The sequence below is a fragment of the Aulonocara sp. 'chitande type north' Nkhata Bay genome, linkage group LG6 (assembly GCF_057382095.1).
Source record: "Aulonocara sp. 'chitande type north' Nkhata Bay isolate Kocher_YH1m ecotype deep benthic linkage group LG6, A_spYH_male_GT1.1, whole genome shotgun sequence".
Classification (NCBI taxonomy): Eukaryota; Metazoa; Chordata; class Actinopteri; order Cichliformes; family Cichlidae; genus Aulonocara; species Aulonocara sp. 'chitande type north' Nkhata Bay.
The window spans coordinates 17,537,802-17,557,628 of NC_141349.1; the positions used below are offsets into that span (position 1 = coordinate 17,537,802).

At 38.9% G+C, this 19,827-nt stretch overlaps 1 protein-coding gene across 1 annotated transcript; it reads left to right on the forward strand.

Annotated features, from left to right (window-relative positions):
• Positions 1-1,720: 1,720 nt before the first annotated feature.
• On the forward strand, positions 1,721-17,842 carry frg1 (FSHD region gene 1). The gene is made up of 9 exons (XM_086295299.1): positions 1,721-1,865; positions 2,823-2,890; positions 3,149-3,271; positions 11,291-11,348; positions 11,688-11,802; positions 13,846-13,950; positions 14,192-14,283; positions 16,925-17,035; positions 17,690-17,842. The coding sequence occupies exons 1-9, from the start codon at positions 1,807-1,809 to the stop codon at positions 17,724-17,726; spliced, it is 768 nt and encodes a 255-aa protein (XP_086151425.1). The 5' UTR covers positions 1,721-1,806; the 3' UTR covers positions 17,727-17,842.
• The last annotated feature ends 1,985 nt before the right edge of the window (positions 17,843-19,827 follow it).

The following is a 19,827-nucleotide window of genomic DNA, read 5'->3' on the forward strand; positions in this document are numbered from 1 at the left end:
ACCCTCCATGACTCAAAGTCATACAGAAGTGGCTCTCTCGCTGCTTCCGGGTCAGGAAACGGGGGACTCTTCTTTCATAACCACATTTTTGTTCTTGCCCTCCAAGACAATCCAAATACTCACCAAAAAATAAGATCTCAGTAAAATCTCTGCCCTAAATATTAAAAAACAATCCTAACTAAAAGCTTGATGGTCTGTTGATATGGAAAACATGATAATTCATGTATCTTTAAAAAATGACCACCAGAATATTCTTCAATCTGGCAACCAAAATGATTTTCTTAATATTAAACTCTTATCAAGCTTTACAGTGATTTCTTTTTTTATCCAAAAAACAAAAAAAACAAAAAACCCACCCACATATCTTCTTATGTATTAATATGTGGGACATTTGTGTTGCAGCAACGTGCTGCAACTGGATGTTATTGTTACTTTTATGCTCGGGTCCTAAAGTATCAGTTAGTGTGTTACCATTTCATTTGACATCGTCCTTATTTACTTCATTTTAAGGACTCTAAGCTTAATCACTCAGCTCTCTCAGTACAACTTATGACTGTTTAATCCCATCAGCAGCAGGGATTGATGTCAGAGTATTACTGAATTTGACAAATGACAGAAGCAGTACAACTGGGATTCAGTTCTTGGTAAAATGTTGATTCATGATTTCTGAAAACCCTACTTTCCAACTTCCCTCAAGCTTACAGGACTTTGCTAAACAGATTAATCTTCCACACTCAAAATCAACTTTTCCTCAAGCACAGCAACACAAGGAGTTTCACTGAGGCATTACAGCCATCTCACTATTGCATCAGTCAACAAGTTTTGTGCGAGTTAAGATGGTTGCAGAAGTTGCGTGTAGTTATTTCCTCTTTTTTTTTTTTTTTACCGAGTTCTTACTAGCTGAGTTTTATTGCATTAATTCTTGACAGTATCCACAAATGATTTATTACTTCCTGTCATGGTCATTCCTGCTAATGAGGCATCATTAGCATACACGGTTACATAAGGACATCTGCCAGAGGTCAGCAGCACTAACCCAGTCAACCACGCCTCCTCCACCTACCCTGATTGGTGTCTTTTTAGGAATTTGTGAGAAGGGTCTTATGGGTTTGACTCAGAGACCATTTAACATTTTGTGTGTGTGTGTGTGTGTGTGTGTGTGTGTGTGTGTGTGTGTTTGTTTGTTTTAAAAAAAAGAGATAAATGCCACTTTTTCAGATCCTGACTGTATATAAAATTATATGGCATATAAAAAATATTTATGACCTAATAAAGGACAAAGAGCAAAGTTTATTTAGTGTGGTTTGAGTCTGGGAGAGATTTGATTATGTTATTTTATGATGTTTCTAAAGTAGTTTACTCTGACTGATTACTGAACTGTGATTATCTGTCAAAATGCTTCTGTACTAATTTGTATATTTGCAAATGTAGCACAGAATAAAAAAAATATTTCATGTGAAATAATGTAATTTTATATACTAACATTCAAAAATTTTGAATGTCATACCATTACAACAGTATGCTATTTGCTGTACTAATTGCACATTATATTCTGACGACACTCTACCTTGTTCTATAGAGTACTTAACTTTATTTGTTTTTCTATGATTAGTATTCTTGTACTTTTGATTAGTTGTATTTATTTACTACAGTAGCAGGTAGCAATGTTTCATTCATTTGGATTTACAAATGAATGAAATGTGAGCTGAACGGTCAGGTTCAGAATGTTACTTCGCAGCCACCGTACTTTTCTGAACGGGAAACGGCGTTTGTTTGTTGTGTTACCTGTTAACATTAGCTAAAGACATGGCGGAATACGCACACGTAAAATCTACCAAACTGGTTTTAAAAGGTCATAATAAAGGGTAAGGGCTATTTTTGCTTTGTGGCATTACCCGATGCCACCTCAACTACTTTTCGGGGCTTATTATGTGCTCTTTTCTCTGCTAGCTTTAATTAATACGCTAGGCTAGGCTAACAGTAATGCTACAAAGAAGAAACTTACCTCTTAGCCCGTAGTTAACCAACATATCTACAGTCTTTAAGGTTGGACAGGAACGTTTTTGAAAAAAGGGCTTTGCAAGTGAAATAATTACCAGTCAAAATAAACAGAAAGATTTAAAGATAAAGCGTGATGTTAAACCACCAACCTGAAGGCTTTACCTAAAGCATAAGTTAACTGGAGTAACATAAACTAATCTGTTAGCAATGTTAAAGAAAGTGTAAGTGAGAGAGAAAGAACTACAAAGAAAAAAAAAACCCACATTATGCAGCATGTGGTTTGCAAAAAAATCATATTTATTATAAGGAACATAAATAACTTCATAAAATGAAAGCTCCAAGCTATAGTTTGGGTTAAAATTCACTGGAGCTGAATACTTTTATGGAGAAACAGAAGTCCTGAAACCTTTTATCCATATTAAGTAATAAATGATAATATTCATTTGGTGTTGCTTAGTATTTAGTATATATTATTTGGTATTATTCCAAGAGAGTGGAAGTTGCATTTCAAGGAAAATGCTTGGATATTGCAAGGTCTATTTTATAATTACATTTAGCTACTGTACAATTTAAGACATTTTTGATTTTTTTTTGTGTGAAAAAAGTAATAAAATACTAAATTAAAGCAGTCTGCCTATTTACTTGACACAAACATTTTCTTTACATAGGAATACATATATATATATATATATATATATATATATATATATATATATAACTTTGTAGCTAGCAAGCAGGGTAAAATATACCCACATTAATTTGTCTATTAACTAGTGCTCATTAAGAAGCTGATCTTTTCCATCTTGATATTAATGTCACAGGAAAAAGAAGAAAAACAAAGATAAGAAAAGAAAAGCCACAGATGAAGAGGAAAGGCTTGATATTGTTGGTATGTATATCTTCTGTATTTTATATTAGTATTTTGTCCATTAAGCAGTAAGTGTTCTTTGAGCATACAAACAGCTAAGATCTTTCAGATATAAAAACGAATAAATTAGAGGGGTCTGTTCAAACTCATTCAAACATCAACATTCTTGATACATTCATGACTGAAGGAATATATTCTTCCCTACTGTTAATGTCTCTTAAATTCACAGTAGTGCCGTGCATTATTTAAGCTCTGACATGGACCTTTTTTTCTCACTAGGTGGCTGGTGGTCTGTAAGCAGCTTTGGAGAAATTACAGGAACAGTTGCCATAGAGATGCAGAACAAGTCATACATCCATGCCCTGGATACCGGTCTCTTCACACTTGGTTCACCACACAGAGGTAAGAGGAGAGACTGGGGTTACATCAAAATTTAACTCTGTTTTTTTCAAAGGTTCAGCTATTTCTGCAGCTCATGGCTTATTCTAGAGACAGTCGAAGTTATTAGCTGATAAATAGTGTAAAACTATTTGAAGTCTGTGTCCTGTGCTGTATCTATACAGCATAGAGCTAAATTTCATTCAAGATTTTTTTTTTTATTATTTGTTTGTTTTAAGCGACATCAGACATTATCATGAAATCTGAACTCAGATTGTGCAAAGAAACTTGGAAGTCCTTAGTGGATAGCGCTAGGCTAGCAGTAGGCTGCCTGTACTAAGCAATTATGGATGAGGGTTTGGAATTTAATGTGGTTTAAAATAAGCAGCAAGCTGGAATTATTTCTTCTCAGTCAGTAAGCAACAACATCTACCTACTGTTATCCAGCTTTGTGTTTTCATATGACCATAGCATGCTATTGAAATGTTATTGTCATTGTTTAAAAGCATATTCTTAGGCTTTTGTAATCCTGTACAGCAGCTTATTATTACAGTTAGCCATGTTGCTAATGATTGGCAGTCCAAACGCATGCCAACTAATACAACCGAAAGGTTAGCAAGTAGATCAAGTATGATCCACTAAGGTAATGCTAATATAAACAAAAGAATATGTACATGGATACTCCTTTCCATTCTCCTCTTTTTATAAAAAGGAGTGTGTGAATCTAGGATTTAATTTTTAATGACATGATTCTTCTAGTTTGTGCTCATAGTTATTTATTTTGTGTTCATCACTCTGCCTGCTGTGTTCAGTGTTGTTTTTATATTAGGAGTAAAACAGGAAAGTTATGTGATGTGGCACAACAGTTCCTGTTGAGTCACTAAAGGAAAAAAAGTGATCTATTGTAGATTTAACTGTAAGATCAGCTCCTAGGAACTGTGATTTAGGTTTCACTGGTGTCTATTTTTTTATTTTGTTTTGGGTCTTGTTTTGTTTTTTATGGGACTGTACGAAGTCCGAACCAGAAGTTTCACCCTATTCAAGTTTTGTCCATTCCCTTTGCCTTCCTTACTTTGGGGAAAGGGACAAACAAAGCGGAATGTGGTGAGTTGAGTTTGAGGTGATTACATGTGATGGCAGGCCCCTCAGCTCAGGTCATTTGCACCTCAGATGTGGTCATTAAAGTAGAACTTTGCACTGGGAGCCTGAGCCTGTCGCTGAATTTATGGTATATGACCTCCTGACTTTGCATGTTCGTGGTGGAGTTGAGCTCTCATCACCCCTAACTAGGGCTGTGCGATATGACGAAATATAACTGATGACGTAATTAAAACATAATATGAAACACGTTTCATATTATATCTATCATTTGTTTCGTGGTGTGGCAAAATACACTGTATACAGCGATATTTTTTTCATCGTTTGGATGGTCACTACATGGATGCAGGCACAGAGAATACCAGCATGGCTACTGGGGATGAAGCAGAACCAGGTAGCTCCAAACAGAAGGACCAGTCAAAACAAATCGAGGACCTTATTTCTAAACAAGGGGCTACCTCTGTTCATGGACATGGTTTGGTTATGAAGTGTCTCACATGGACCAGAAAACAGAACTATGCAAATTATGCCACAAATCCATCCCCACCACAGACAGAATGCAGTCATTAACAAAGCATGCCATAAAACTATTGCTGCAAAAGGTAGCAGTACCATGAATTTATTCCACCAGCTGAAAAGTCTTCCACTGCAAAATGAGACCGTTTAATCTTGGCATGTCCACGTCTCCCCACACATCAAAGAAAATGTTAAATAAATCAGCTGTGATACCTGTGACTATTCCTCGTCAGTTGTTTTTATAGTCACTGTTTACGCTTTTGTTTCTGTAATTTGAGGTTTATTGTAAAATTTTATATGTTAGAAGCATGAAGGAGCACATTCTTAATTTCATTTGTTTTCAGAATCAGAATCGTGTTTATTGGCCAAGTATATGTGCAGACACATACAAGGAATTTGGTTCCGGTAGATGGTGGCTCTCAAGCACAGCAATGTAAAACACACACACACACACACACACACACACACACACACACACACACACACACACACACACGTCTATATATACACATTACACATACATACACAACGCTGTGTAAACCAACTATAAATAACTAATCTAAACTTATATACATAAAATACAGAAATGGAATGAATACTACAGAATGTACATAAGGTGCAGTTGCAGTCTGGCAGTGGGAGCAGTGTGACAGGTCAACTGTTTAGGAGGGAGATGGCAAGGGGAAAGAAACTGTTCCTGTGTCGGGTGGTCCTGGTCTGCAGGCTTCTGTACCGTCTGCCAGAGGGCAGCAGATCAAAAAGTCTGTGACCAGGGTGTGAGGGGTCTGCGATGATTTTCCCTGCCCGTTTCCTGGTTCTTGAGAGGTACAGATCCTGGATGGAGGACAAGGGGGCGCCGATGATCCTTTCTGCTGCCCGTACAGTCCGCTGCAGTCTGTTCCTGTCCTGTTTAGTGGCTGCACCATACCAGACTGTGATGGAGGAGCACAGGACAGACTCAATGACCTCAGTGTAGAACTGGATCAGCAGCTCCTGTGGAAGACTGTACTTCCCCAGTTGTCTCAGGAAGTACATCCTCTGCTGGGTCTTTTTGAGGATGGAGTTGATGTTGGTCTCCCACTTCAGGTCCTGGGAGATGGTGGTACCCAGGAACTTGAAGGTCTTCACAGTCGACACAGGGCTGTCTGATATGGTGAGGGGGAGCAGAGTTGAGGGATGTCTCCTGAAGTCCACTGTCATCTCTACAGTTTTAAGAGTGTTCAGCTCCAGATTGTGCTGACTGCACCAGAGTACCAGCTGCTCAACTTCCTGCCAGTATGCAGACTCATCACCATCCTGAATGAGGCCAATGACAGTGGTGTCATCTGCAAACTTTAGGAGTTTAACAGCCGAGTTCTTGGAGGTGCAGTCATTAGTGTAGAGGGAGAACAGCAGTGGTGAGAGGACACATCCTTGATGGGCACCAATACTGAGGGACTGAGTTTCAGAGGTGATCTCCCCCAGCCTCACTTGTTGCTTTCTATCTGTCAGGAAGCTGGTGATCCACTGACAGGTAGCTGGTGACACGCTGAGCTGGGAGAGTTTGGAGGGGAGAAGTTCAGGCACAATGGTGTTAAAAGCCGAACTAAAGTCCACAAACAGGACCCTGGCATAAGTTCCCGGGCGGTTGAGGTGTTCCAGGATGTAATGCAGCCCCATGTTTACTGCATCATCCACCGACCCGTTTGCCCGGTAGGCAAACTGCAGAGGGTCCAGCTGGTGGCCTGTAATGTTTTTCAGATGGGCTAACACCAGTCGTTCGAAGGATTTCATGACCACAGACGTCAAGGCGACAGGTCTGTAGTCATTCAGTCTCAGTTTATTTTGTCTTCTAAATTCTATGGCACTATATGGTTGAAAATAACATTTGTATACCGTGTATTGTGATATGGATGATCTGATATCCTCATGTTGGTGTTGTTCCAGGTTCAACATTGCAAGTGACCAATCACATTGTTGTGACGTTATTCTTTTGCGCGCCAAGCCATTCGTGCATTTATGAAATTCCAATGTTGCAAGGACAATATCAATTCTGCTTACTGTTTATTAAAGGGTTAGGGTTAGGGTCAGGGTCATGGTCCGTTGATCGGCGGACAGAGGCGGTTTCACGCAGCTTTAGAACAGTTTTTTGTTTTACGCCGCTTTTTCCCGAAGTTGCAAAAGTATGACGTCACAACATTCTGATTGGTCACTTGCAACGTTGATCCTGGAACAACATTTAGTATGATGATCTGGGAACAACACCAACACGAGGATATCAGATCAACCATTGTGATATAGCCAAAAAATGTCGTGATATTAGATTTTCCTCATATCGTCCAGCCCTACTCCTAACACAAAAATTTGCATCGCCCTCTCTCTGAGGTCTTATATGATCGGATGATAATTGTACATCTACTAACACAGTGGTTCCCAACCTTTTTTTTGCTAGGCCCCCTTTGTTTTACAAGAAAAATGTCTCAATTCTCAAACATTTAGTAAACAATTAAGCAAATACAAGTAAACTGCAATAAACTACAGGTAGTAATAAAATAAACTACTAACTCTTTTACGCTACGTGCACACCTACACGGGTATTTTTGAAAACGCAGCTGTTTCTGTGCGTTCTGACCTTTCGTCCACACGGAAACGGCGTTTGTAATCACCGAAAACTGAGATTTTTTTAAAACTCCTGTTTTGCGTTTACGTGTGGACGAGGAATACGGAGTTCCTCTCGCAACGTCAAAGGTATGTTCCTTTTTTCACATCACGCTGTGCTCCACATTATTGTTTACATGACATGAATTGCAGAATGGCAGATAGAGACAAAATACTCGCAGTTACTGTCCCTCTATTTACAAAGGCAGAGGCATCACGGTGTAATTATTTTACGTGTAGTTGTTTTTTTCCTGTGTAATAATATTCAACATTGCTATCAATAAATTTTTTCAAAAAATGCCTCTCTGTGCAAAATGGGTTTAAAAAAATAACTGTGGGATACTGTTTGTCCGTGATTTGAACCGAGGGAACAAATCGTGGCAGGATCAGCCTGATATTATTTGTATCCCACTGTAACTTTACTGTATAAAGAGCTAACATCTCCAAAATGTCAGGAGTAGTTAGTCATTACAACAAGTGCTTGTGAACTAAAAATCAAGAATGATACTGTTTGTCTGTGATTTGAACAGCCCAGCGCTGCTTTCGATGCAGGGAAAACCACTTCTGTCGCGGAGATCTACCTCGGCACTTGTGCAGGTGAAGCCAAAGGGAAGATATGCTTCACCATATTTTCTAGTCTTTGGTTTGGAAGGAAGTTGGTTTGGAAACATATTTGGCGATGCTTCATCTCCTGCTTTGCGTTTGTGTGGAAGGAAGCCCCGTCAAAAAAACTGTCCATTATGCTAGCAGTGTCCAAGCGTTCTTTTTTTTTTTTTTTTTTCTTCATACTGCGCCCCCCCTGCAATGGCTCTGCGGCCCCCCTAGGGGGCGGGCCCCACACTTTGGGAACTTCTGTACTAACAGATTAAACAGTGATCATATTGTTCTGTGTCAGAAAGAAAGCGCATACAGGGAGTGCAGAATTATTAGGTAAATGAGTATTTTGTCCACTTCATCCTCTTCATGCATGTTGTCTTACTCCAAGCTGTATAGGCTCGAAAGCCTACTACCAATTAAGCATATTAGGTGATGTGCATCTCTGTAATGAGAAGGGGTGTGGTCTAATGACATCAACACCCTATATCAGGTGTGCATAATTATTAGGCAACGTCCTTTCCTTTGGCAAAATGGGTCAAAAGAAGGACTTTACAGGCTCAGAAAAGTCAAAAATAGTGAGATATCTTGCAGAGGGATGCAGCAGTCTCAAAATTGCAAAGCTTTGAAGCGTGATCATCGAACAATCAAGCGTTTCATTCAAAATAGTCAACAGGGTCGCAAGAAGCGTGTGGAAAAACCAAGGCGCCAAATAACTGCCCATGAACTGAGAAAAGTCAAGCGTGCAGCTGCCAAGATGCCACTTGCCACCAGTTTGGCCATATTTCAGAGCTGCAACATCACTGGAGTGCCCAAAAACACAAGGTGTGCAATACTCAGAGACATGGCCAAGGTAAGAAAGGCTGAAAGACGACCACCACTGAACAAGACACACAAGCTGAAATGTCAAGACTGGGCCAAGAAATATCTCAAGACTGATTTTTCTAAGGTTTTCTGGACTGATGAAATGAGAGTGAGTCTTGATGGGCCAGATGGATGGGCCCGTGGCTGGATTGGTAAAGGGCAGAGAGCTCCAGTCCGACTCAGACGCCAGCAAGGTGGAGGTGGAGTACTGGTTTGGGCTGGTATCATCAAAGATGAGCTTGTGGGGCCTTTTCGGGTTGAGGATGGAGTCAAGCTCAGCTCCCAGTCCTACTGCCAGTTTCTGGAAGACACCTTCTTCAAGCAGTGGTACAGGAAGAAGTCTGCATCCTTCAAGAAAAACATGATTTCCATGCAGGACAATGCTCCATCACACGCGTCCAAGTACTCCACAGCGTGGCTGGCAAGAAAGGGTATAAAAGAAGAAAAACTAATGACATGGCCTCCTTGTTCACCTGATCTGAACCCCATTGAGAACCTGTGGTCCATCATCAAATGTGAGATTTACAAGGAGGGAAAACAGTACACCTCTCTGAACAGTGTCTGGGAGGCTGTGGTTGCTGCTGCACACAATGTTGATGGTGAACAGATCAAAACACTGACAGAATCCATGGATGGCAGGCTTTTGAGTGTCCTTGCAAAGAAAGGTGGCTATATTGGTCGCTGATTTGTTTTGGTTTTGTTTTTGAATGTCAGAAATGTATATTTGTGAATGTGGAGATGATATATTGGTTTCACTGGTAAAAATAAATAATTGAAATGGGTATTTATTTGTTTTTTGTTAAGTTGCCTAATAATTATGCACAGTAATAGTCACCTGCACACACAGATATCCCCCTAAAATAGCTAAAACTAAAAACAAACTACAAACTACTTCCAAAAACATTCAGCTTTGATATTAATGAGTTTTTTGGGTTCATTGAGAACATGGATGTTGTTCAATAATACAATTATTCCTCAAAAATACAACTTGCCTAATAATTCTGCACTCCCTGTAGTTATTTTTAGGCTTGTTGTTTCATAATATATCAGTAGTGCTGCAGTAGTCCAAAAGAGCTCCGTATCAGCTCAGGATGCTTTTCTTTGACAGTCATAATAGTAATCACAATAATTAACTCGAGGATTTTTTTTTTCCTCAATTGTCTGTAATTTTATAAACAGAACATTTTCTTGTTTGCAACACTTTCAGACTATTTTATGTGTATACTTATCTACATGATGTTGATTATGGGCAAGGATAATTGAAGAGCAGGATTATACGGAGGGGGGGTCACTGTGTACAGTAGGATATAAGTGGTTCTGCTTTTCATTTTGTCGTTCTAAATGAAGATGTAAAGTCTGCAGCTTTTTACTTATTCCATGCTCGTGCAAACTTGAGAAGCAAAAACCTAATCTGGGGTGAGGTTTACCGTAGGCTCCTGGATTCGCCTTCAGTCCACAAAGCAGTAATTACTTACGCAGTAAATCCAGACACCAGACTGAAAAGGCTGAACAGGGGTTGACTTGAGGAGGAGGGTAGAGCCAACTCTGAGTTTTCACCCATTTCTGCCTTCAGGCACTTCTGAGGAAGCGCTTTTCATTGACACAGTCCTCCCAGAACAGAGACCCTACTAACAATTAATTCAGACCACATTTATTGAGAACCTGTGAAAATGGCTGGAAGATTGAAACATCCCAATTCCCTTAGTGGGTCCTCATCCTCTGCATGCGCAAACACCAATTTCCAGTAGATAAAAGAGGGCACAAGCTAGAGCACCGAGAGGGAGATGAAAGATTTCATCGTCTTTACTGAGATTTCTACACTGATGCCACACTGTGGATGTTACAGCCTTTTAGAAATGTTCAGTCACTTACAGGTCAGCGGAAACATGCGGATGTTCTTTTAGCCACCCCACTGGGTCACAGTCAGACATATTCCAAACATAATCAGTGTCTGTTATTCATTAATGCATTCTTTAACATCTCAGAGTCTGCTCGGCGTTGACCTGAATGATGGACTGTGAATTCCTCAAAGCTCTGACTGATTGTAAATGTCAGAAAGTAGCCTCATCTCAGGCACCCAGATCAGCACAGCACTACATAACCAGTGGGTCTGCATCATTTATGAAAAACATACATAAGTAAAATACGAAGCGGGTTCAAAGATTCAAAGGTTCAAACTCTAAATATTGAATTAGGACAAACTATGTATAGGGTTCAAAAAATGGAATAAAGCCAAGATTATAATGAGAGCAATAATATAACACTTAAACAATCTGAAGAGGGCCACTGACACCTGTAAAATCTTTAAAAGGCAAATGTTGCTTTGTGTTTCAGATGATGAAGGACCAGATCCTCCCGAACAGTTTACTGCCATCAAGCTCTCAGACACACGGTGAGTATACAAAGATAAACTGCACATTGTTTTTTCATCTTCTCACCAGCAGATTTATTACCCCATTTCTGCATTTTATATTAAGGATCTGTTTCTATTGTCAAGATGTACACAAGTAATTTACCAGCCCATGGGCGATCAATCCTTGAAGATACGCTGCCTGTTACAGAGCTATTTCTTATGCATTAGTTTCAGTGATAGATCTCAGATTCATACACTAATGTTATTGAACTATTCTTTTCACAGAGAAACACATATTCTGTGGCGAACGTGTTTTGAATATTAGATTAGCCTTTTTTACAAATCTGTTTAGGGTTTTTTTCTTTTTTGCTGTCGCAGGATAGCCTTGAAGTCTGGATATGGAAAGTACCTCGGCATCAGCTCTGAGGGTGTGGTGATGGGGCGCTCTGATGCCATTGGCTCCAGGGAACAATGGGAACCAGTCTTCCAGGATGTGAGTAAATCTTCTAATCGATGTATGCCACCAGTTCAATAATGACATGCAGAGCTGCTGTTTGAGTTTCTTTCTAGTCCAGTGAGTTTTTTTGCAGAAAACAAACGCATCTTTTCAAGATTCCAGATTGGTAGCTTGAGTAGTTTCTGGTGGTGACAGAAAATGTGGCTTAATCCCACAGGTCACAAAACTATTGATTTTATTATTAATGTCAATTTCAGTTATTCTGGCAGACTCATGCTGCGCATATTTGAGTCTGCCAGCAGCAGGGCTGTGAAAGAAGTTTGTTACCTCATGAAGAGGTGTGCAGCGTGCTGAATGCAGCTTGCTGTGGCTTCTGCTCATTGTTTTTTTATCTTGTACTTATATAAAACATGCTGAATACTACAGCCATACAGTGATAAATCCTGAAACCTACTGAATTTTCTGTGATTATGTCAAAATATAACTCAACCCACCAATTAAATGCTGCAGCTGCCAGGAACGTTCACATTGCATTAGCAGTAAGTTGATATGGCCTTTGTTTGTTTTTGTTTAGTTTTCTTTTTGTTTTTGCTGTTGGCACAGTTACCCAGTTTGTATTATTGCAAGTCGCGACTGAACATCTGACATTTATTTTGAAAATTAGAGTTGCTTGATCTCACACTACAGCATCAGCATAATAGGCCAAAACAAGCAGGTGCAGCACCCACACTACCCCTCCTCTTCCTTTGTGTATCATTTACATCCACCTGGAAGCTTGTGATGATCCAACCGAAAACCAACCCGTCGCTATATAATACAATAAATGTCCCTAGCAAGTTGTCATCAAGCAATTTCACTTGTACAATTGTTTGCCTTTTGTGGCTGAATGCTCTCCGACTTCCTATTTTTTCATTGCCGTGTTAGAAGAGACTCTTTTTAATAAAAGGGACAGTGTTTTCAAAGGAACGAGGTTCACATAGATATGGATGGCCAGGCTGCCGAAACATAGAATAGAAAACCTTAGATACTTTATTCTCTGCTAATGAAGCTATCACTCCACTAAATCTAGTAAATGGTTGCACTGGGTTTATCAAACCCTTCTCGATAGAGTACACCAGCCAGATTTAACTGCTAAAGGCACTGGATTAAAATAAGAAAAATAATGATTATGTCATAGTTTCTAATTGCCTTCATTATCAAAGTGGCTGCCAACAAACACTGGAGGGACCCTGGCGACTTACTTTTAATTGGTGTGCAGCCTTTTAGTCCCTTTACTGTCTGACTTTATACTCTGAAGAGATGATTTGGTTAAAAAGGCAGTCGCACAAATTTAATCAGTGCATTTACTAGCCCGCTAGCAGCAGCACCACTGTGCAGTGAAGTGCAGAGAACATGTGCATGTGAAGATAGAAATCTAAACAAAGATAACAGGCTAAATAAAGATAAAAATTAAAGCATCAGATAATGCTGTGAACACTAAGTTGCTCTACTGATCGCACCGACACAAGTAAGATAATTGACTAAACAATTAGTGGTCTGATAAGACATTTGAATATATTTACTTGGGTTTTCTCTTTTTTTCATATGTTTTGGATACCTTCAAACTTGCAGAAGAATGATAAATGTTTTAATAAGAACTTTATATTCTTGAAATTTGTAAATATTTGTATTTGAAACACAACATGCATATTTTGTGGTTGTGTCACATCGTGTAAAAGGATCGCTTATGTTTTAGTTTCTTTGTTTTGTTTTGGTTTAACCAGCCCCAAAGAGCCCTGATTCATACAACACGCCTCTCGACTGACATTAAGCCCATGGGAGATGGCATTTACCTGAAGTTATGAGCAACTAGCTCATTATGCAGAAAGCATCTACCTTATCACTGCAGCGTGCTGCTTGCCTTCATGCTTTGTTGAAACTATAAACAAGCTGCCCAGCACAACCTTGAAACTCTTTTACATCAAATATTGGGCAACCTTTCATGCCTGTCACAACAACCAATCCCACTGCAATTCTATCTAATCTACCCGACCCCACCCCTCTCCCCATCTCCTGTGTTTTCTTTTTGTTCTGCTTCAGGGTAAAATCGCTTTCCTGGCAGCAAATAGCTGTTTCATTTCCTACAGTGACAACGGGGACATTGTGGCCAAGAGCAAGACAGCAGGGGATGGCGAGATGGTGAAGGTGATGTGTAAATAGTGTTCTTCCACAAGGTTGCACGTTAATCCTTTGATTTTAAGCATGCAATCTCTGTAGGGGTCTGACTGTTAAGTGGGAAGGGGGAAATGTTGTGACCTCACTTCATGGAGTTCAAGGTATTGATATGTAACGCACCACTTCCCTCCTGCTCCTCTCTTTCTTTCTCTCCCTCTTTCTTTCTTCTTTCTCTTTGTTTTTTGTTTTTTTCCCACTGGACAAAGAACAGATCCGAACTTGTGCAGAACGAGAGGTCAAGCGTAAAGATGACATTGCAGATGAGGACAGGGGCAACGTGAAGTCCTGCGAGATCAATTATGTGTACGTAACCTCTGCTGTTTATAAGCGGTGCTTATGAAATGTGTAAGCAGCCCAAACAAAGACTAATGAAGGAAAAATGTTAAGTTCTCTTATATTTTCTTTGGAATCTTCTCCGTTAGAAAGGTTATCGTAAGTTAGAATAAGTAAATGTTATAATTACCTGTTATTCTTTGCTAAGTTCAGTAGATGCTTTTGTTCTCCTTTAATGTGAAGTTTAACTAGACGTTTCTGTTCTCTTTCAAAATAGGCCTGTGAAAAAGAGGACGTTGTAATTTATTGACGTCCATAACCAGAAAAAGCGGCTGCATGTACCACGGCCCACTACTTAAAAAAAAAAAAAAAAGGCTTGTAGCAAGCAGTGAAACACAGATAAGCTGATGTGCTTATGTGAGGCGTTGCAAGATGGTTAAAATGATAGGAAAAGAGGGATATCTGACAGGGAAATACTGTGTCTATAGCAAAGCTATAGGTATCAGTCAGTATGAGGTCTCATCGATAAGCTGCTCAAAAAACAACGTTTAACCTCCAGTGTTTACAACGTCATAAAAACATTACATTTAAAGGCATTCATTAAGAGGTACCAGGTACTTTTTTAGTACCTACTTTACTGGGTTTCCAAGTGAGTGGAGTCGCATGCCACTGATTGGCCAGCCAGTGGCATCACTGTTGTGAAAGCAACTTTTTGAAACCCAACAACAAGGGAAACAGCAGCATGAAAACCAACACCGTGTCTCTGAGTCTGACTAAAAGCTGTAGACGGAGCAGCAGATGTACCATCGCCTCAACGTTCTTCATTGTTTTGTTGTGTTTGTGTCGCATACAAATGACATCAAAAGACTTTTGGCCATGTTGCTACGGCGACCTGACACACATTGAGGTGGCTCTCAGTTGTAATGGAAAACAACCAAAACCAGATTGAGCCGAGTAGGTACTAGTGGAAAAGAGGGATAACACTTCTTTTATATGACATATCATTTGTAATATTTCAGCGTAAGTAAATCATCTGAACCCCGACCACACTGCTGGTCACAACTTCTCGATGTTCCAAACAGTGAGCTGCATCTACACATGATGCTTCGGTTTCAGAGGTTAGAAGACTGAAAAATGCCCAATTTAAAATCGTTATGTTAGAAAAGGCCAAAGCTTAATGCCCGTTGGGTTAATCTCTGCATCCACACAGGAAACGATTCGTGTCGAGGTCACGATCAGAGATCATAGAAAACCACTGCCTTCGGCTTGGTGATGATGTCACTACTGTGGAAACACACTAGCAACCAGACGTTAGGAGCTCTCAAGATAAACTTTAGCACAGGATACTGGTGATTGCCATATGGCAGAGTAGTAAATACATTCAGAGGGTTGCCTAGACAACCCGATCCTGGACCAACCATCAGCTTCAAAATGATCATCACCTTTTTCCGTCCCATTTTCTGTAAATCATAAACTCTGCTTTGATACACTTTCTTTGTAAAAAATTCATACTGCTAATAGAATTTGTCTTACAAGCACTTGATGCTTCCTATCAGTAATTAAATTTAATATTTTGCAATAATTTGACATTTTACAGTTTCAACCGAGCACCATCTGCCTCCCCAAAACCAGGGAGGAAAATAAAAGAAAACAAACAGTAATTTCTTTATCCTCACAATTATCTTAAAGTGTCAGTCTCTACTGACAAGATTTGAACAGCAAAAACACTTGCCTGGGTGTGAAGAAGATCACGCCTAAAGGATCTGCCTCATCAATCCAATGCCTTTAAAGGCACAATTGATGGTCTGCTGTAAAAGCGTGATGAGAAGGCAGGCAGCGGCGCATTTTCGCTTCCAATGCTTCAAGTGTTTTATATACAGCCTGTCTGTGGCCTATTAAGTTCCGGGCAATATGTCTGAAGCTGTGTTTTTGTTAGTTTTTTTACTTGGCATGCTTTGGCTTTCGTTGGCCACTATTATTTGTTTTAGATGAATGCGGGGGAAATGGACTCATCTTGCTGACATGTTGATAATGGCTGCCCTTGAGCCTGTGTCTTGATGTAGTGTTTAGCGTCTGAAATGCTTTTCAGGATGGAGTGTGCCTTGGGAACGGCAAAATGCAGGCAGAATGGGAGAGAAAGTAAATATCGGAGAGTTTTCCGACACACTGCCGCGCTTGTTTATGAAGGTTTTGTCTGAGATATTTAAGTATGTTGTCAAGGTGGCTTATATTAAAATGAGGGATTATTTTAAGCTTTTTTCCAGGGACTTTATGATATTCAGGTGAAGCTTATTCAGATGCACAGCAACATGTATTAATTAAAGGGGAAATCCAACTACCCACTTCAACGCTTCCGGCAGCTGAGTATTTAAATAAGAGCACTGTATGTGTGGTCGCTGGTGGCAGCTGGTAGGCTTAACCACTCAGCCTTTTGCTGTTTAGGTGCCACTGTCAACATTTAGATAATACTTGAGAGCATTATTTGGAATTATTTTTTAAGGTTTTAGCTGCTTATGAAGCCTTGATGTCATTGAACATTTGTGTGTGTGTGTGTGTGTGTGTGTGTGTGTGTGTGTGTGTGTGTGTGTGTGTGTGTGTGTGTGTGTGTGTGTGTGTGTGTGTGTGTGTGTGTGTGTGTGTGTGTGTGTGTGTGTGTGTGTGTGTCTTACAGGAAGAAGTTTCAGAGTTTTCAAGATCGAAGGCTCAGGGTTAATGAGGGCGACGCCACTGTCCTAAAGAAAGCCAGGACGGATGGAAAATTTCACGAAGCTTTGCTCGACAGGTGTGAAAATAAGTGTATTATATCCTTACTGTCAGCCACTTACGCTTCTTTTAATGAGCGCTCTCTGTTAAGGGATCTTCTTTCCCAAATGAGTGTTTCTACCTGAAGTTATTAAATTCAAAGTGCCAGAGGAGTGTTTTGTGTAAAAAGAAAGCACTCAGGTACTGCAGAGGCCTGTGTGTTCACACACTGTGTAATACAAAGCAATGAAAAGGTGGCATTCAAGATCAGCATGTGTGCATTCAAAATCCACTTTATTCCTGCACTTCACTTCTGTTTGTGATTCCCTTTCAAAGATAAAGCTGATAGCAGTTTTACATCTCTAAATGAAGATTTGCTTTGGAAAAAATCTCAGTTGAAAAATTCAAGTGGGATTCAAGGGTTTAGAAAAAAACTGAAGGGTATATATATTTTTGTTTCTTTTCTGATTTAGTTTTTTTACACAGTGAAATTTTCGGAGGTTTTATCCTGTTGTGTTGGCATAATCTTTATCTACTCTTATAGTATATAAAGTCTTACACAAATCAGTTCTCTGTAGTTACCATTTAGAGCAGTTTTTAAATTCAAGTTATTCTAATCATGGAATTAATACACGTATTATTTGCACTGATTAACCCTGAATATAAGATGTCCTTTTTTTTTATTCTATTGCAGGCGAAGCAAAATGAAAGCAGACAGGTACTGCAAGTGAAGAATGTGGATTGCTGTCATGCCTTTGTAAATGAATGCATTTTATAGATTTGATCATATGACATCGGATTATGACTGTGAGTGTTTTATGTATTTTGAATAAACTTTTAAACTTTATTTTGTTTTGTGTCCTTTTTTACAGCCATGTTCATCTTTGTGAGATTCTTTGCTTTGCTTTGCTCTGGAGAAAAATTGTGTCTAATGTTTGTGGAATGCTTTTGCAACCTTTGATAGGAATCAAATGGCCTGTATAGTGGTATTTGATATGTGAACTATGAAGATTATTTAGTGGGAAATTAACTACAGGCTGATGTTTAACTAAGCTTTAATGAAAGGCAGCAATACCTAATTCGTTAATCTATAACTTAGTTTGACAGTACTCTGTGTGCTTCAGTATTTGCAATGATTTTATGCAATAAGGGTACATGAATGCAACTCAAAAGAGGTAGTGAATTCACTTACACAACTCAGCATGTGTTTTACCCTCCACTCCAGGCATTTATCCTTTTGGCCTATTGATGCATTACTAAATGGGCACACTGGGCACAGGATTATGGGGGCATAGATATTACACGTTTTCACCTGCAAAATATCTGTGTGAATGAAACCTAGTCTAGAATGAGTTATAAAATGAATACAATCAGTTACAAAATACTTCTTTTGTATCAGGGCAGTGCTGGTGATCTCACTGTTTTAGGATGTGTATTCATTTCAGTTCACCCCCCATAGTTAGACATGGGGGGTGAACAGATATTTTCTTAAATGTATCCTCACTTGTTGAGTTAGCCACAACCTAATTGTTGTCCATAGTCCCTACCTGTAGTCAGAATTATAAAGAACCTTTAGAAAAAAAAACTGTCAGCATTACAAAAATGAAAAGAAAGCGAAATAACAGACATAAAAAAACAAACCATAGAAGGATAAAATCAATGGAGACAAAAGTGATTATCAATCAAACATCTTTTAAACTGTGTTTAAAAGCTGTAGATGGTCTGCTGTCTAATACTAGTTTGTATAGAGCTCCACTGTTGCACAACCTTTACAGAAAATGCACACTGACCACAAGAGCTCTGCCTCAAAGGAAAAATACAGGCTTGTCAAACGTCTTTGATTCCTGTTTACACTGGCAATGAAGTAACTAAATGTTGAAGAAGCCACATAAGGTAATTTTCTTATAAATAGGACATGACCATATATATATGTATAGCTAGATATATATATATACACATATGTATACATACATATACGTGGTCAAGGGTTGTTTTTATACGGAAGTGGAAAAGGACACGTGATGATTTGCATTTATTTTTCTCATGTGACAGCCACTTATGACCAGTTACTGTAATCTGATTACTTTTTCCAAGTAATTTGTAAAAGTAAGGGATTACTATTGCAGGTGAAAATAGACTTAAGAGCAACAGTACTTAGTGGTCCTGAATCTTTGACTTTATGTTTTGCTATGTAAAAATATTTTATTTTGTATGCTGGAATATGGAGAAAATAGGTTTAAATGTTAAAAACATTTCTTCAAGTCAGAGAATGTTTCATATAATTTCATTTTTACTTGATGCAAAAAAGTTAAAAGATTCAAACTAATAAAACAAGTTTTAAAAAAACGTTTTCATTTGATTTAATTGTATATAATGGATTATGCAGGAAAAAATAGAATTGGGCTGAAAGGTCTATTGCTATATAACGTTTTCAGGTTGTGCATCATGTTTTTAGAAAGTAACAAAGTAATAAAGTAACTAAATACTTTTGAAAATAAGTAATCAGGAAAGTAATGGGATTTTTTTTTAATATATACATATATATTAGTGTATAACTGGCTGTCACATGAGAAAGATAAATGCAAATCATCACGGGTGTCCTTTTTCGCTTCCGTATGGAAACAACCATTGTCCTGTCATCTGGGGGGTGTTTTATAACACTTTAATTATTCTGTAATTGCTTTGTTCACGTCTCTCGCTTGGCAACCCAAAGCCATTTTAATTGTGCTGTTTTATCCACTCAGAAGACGTGTGGGATGCGTGTTTCCCTGCATTTATTAATGGAAAGGGCGTTTAATACATTCTCGAGCTCTTCCTGTTTCCCCTCGGCTG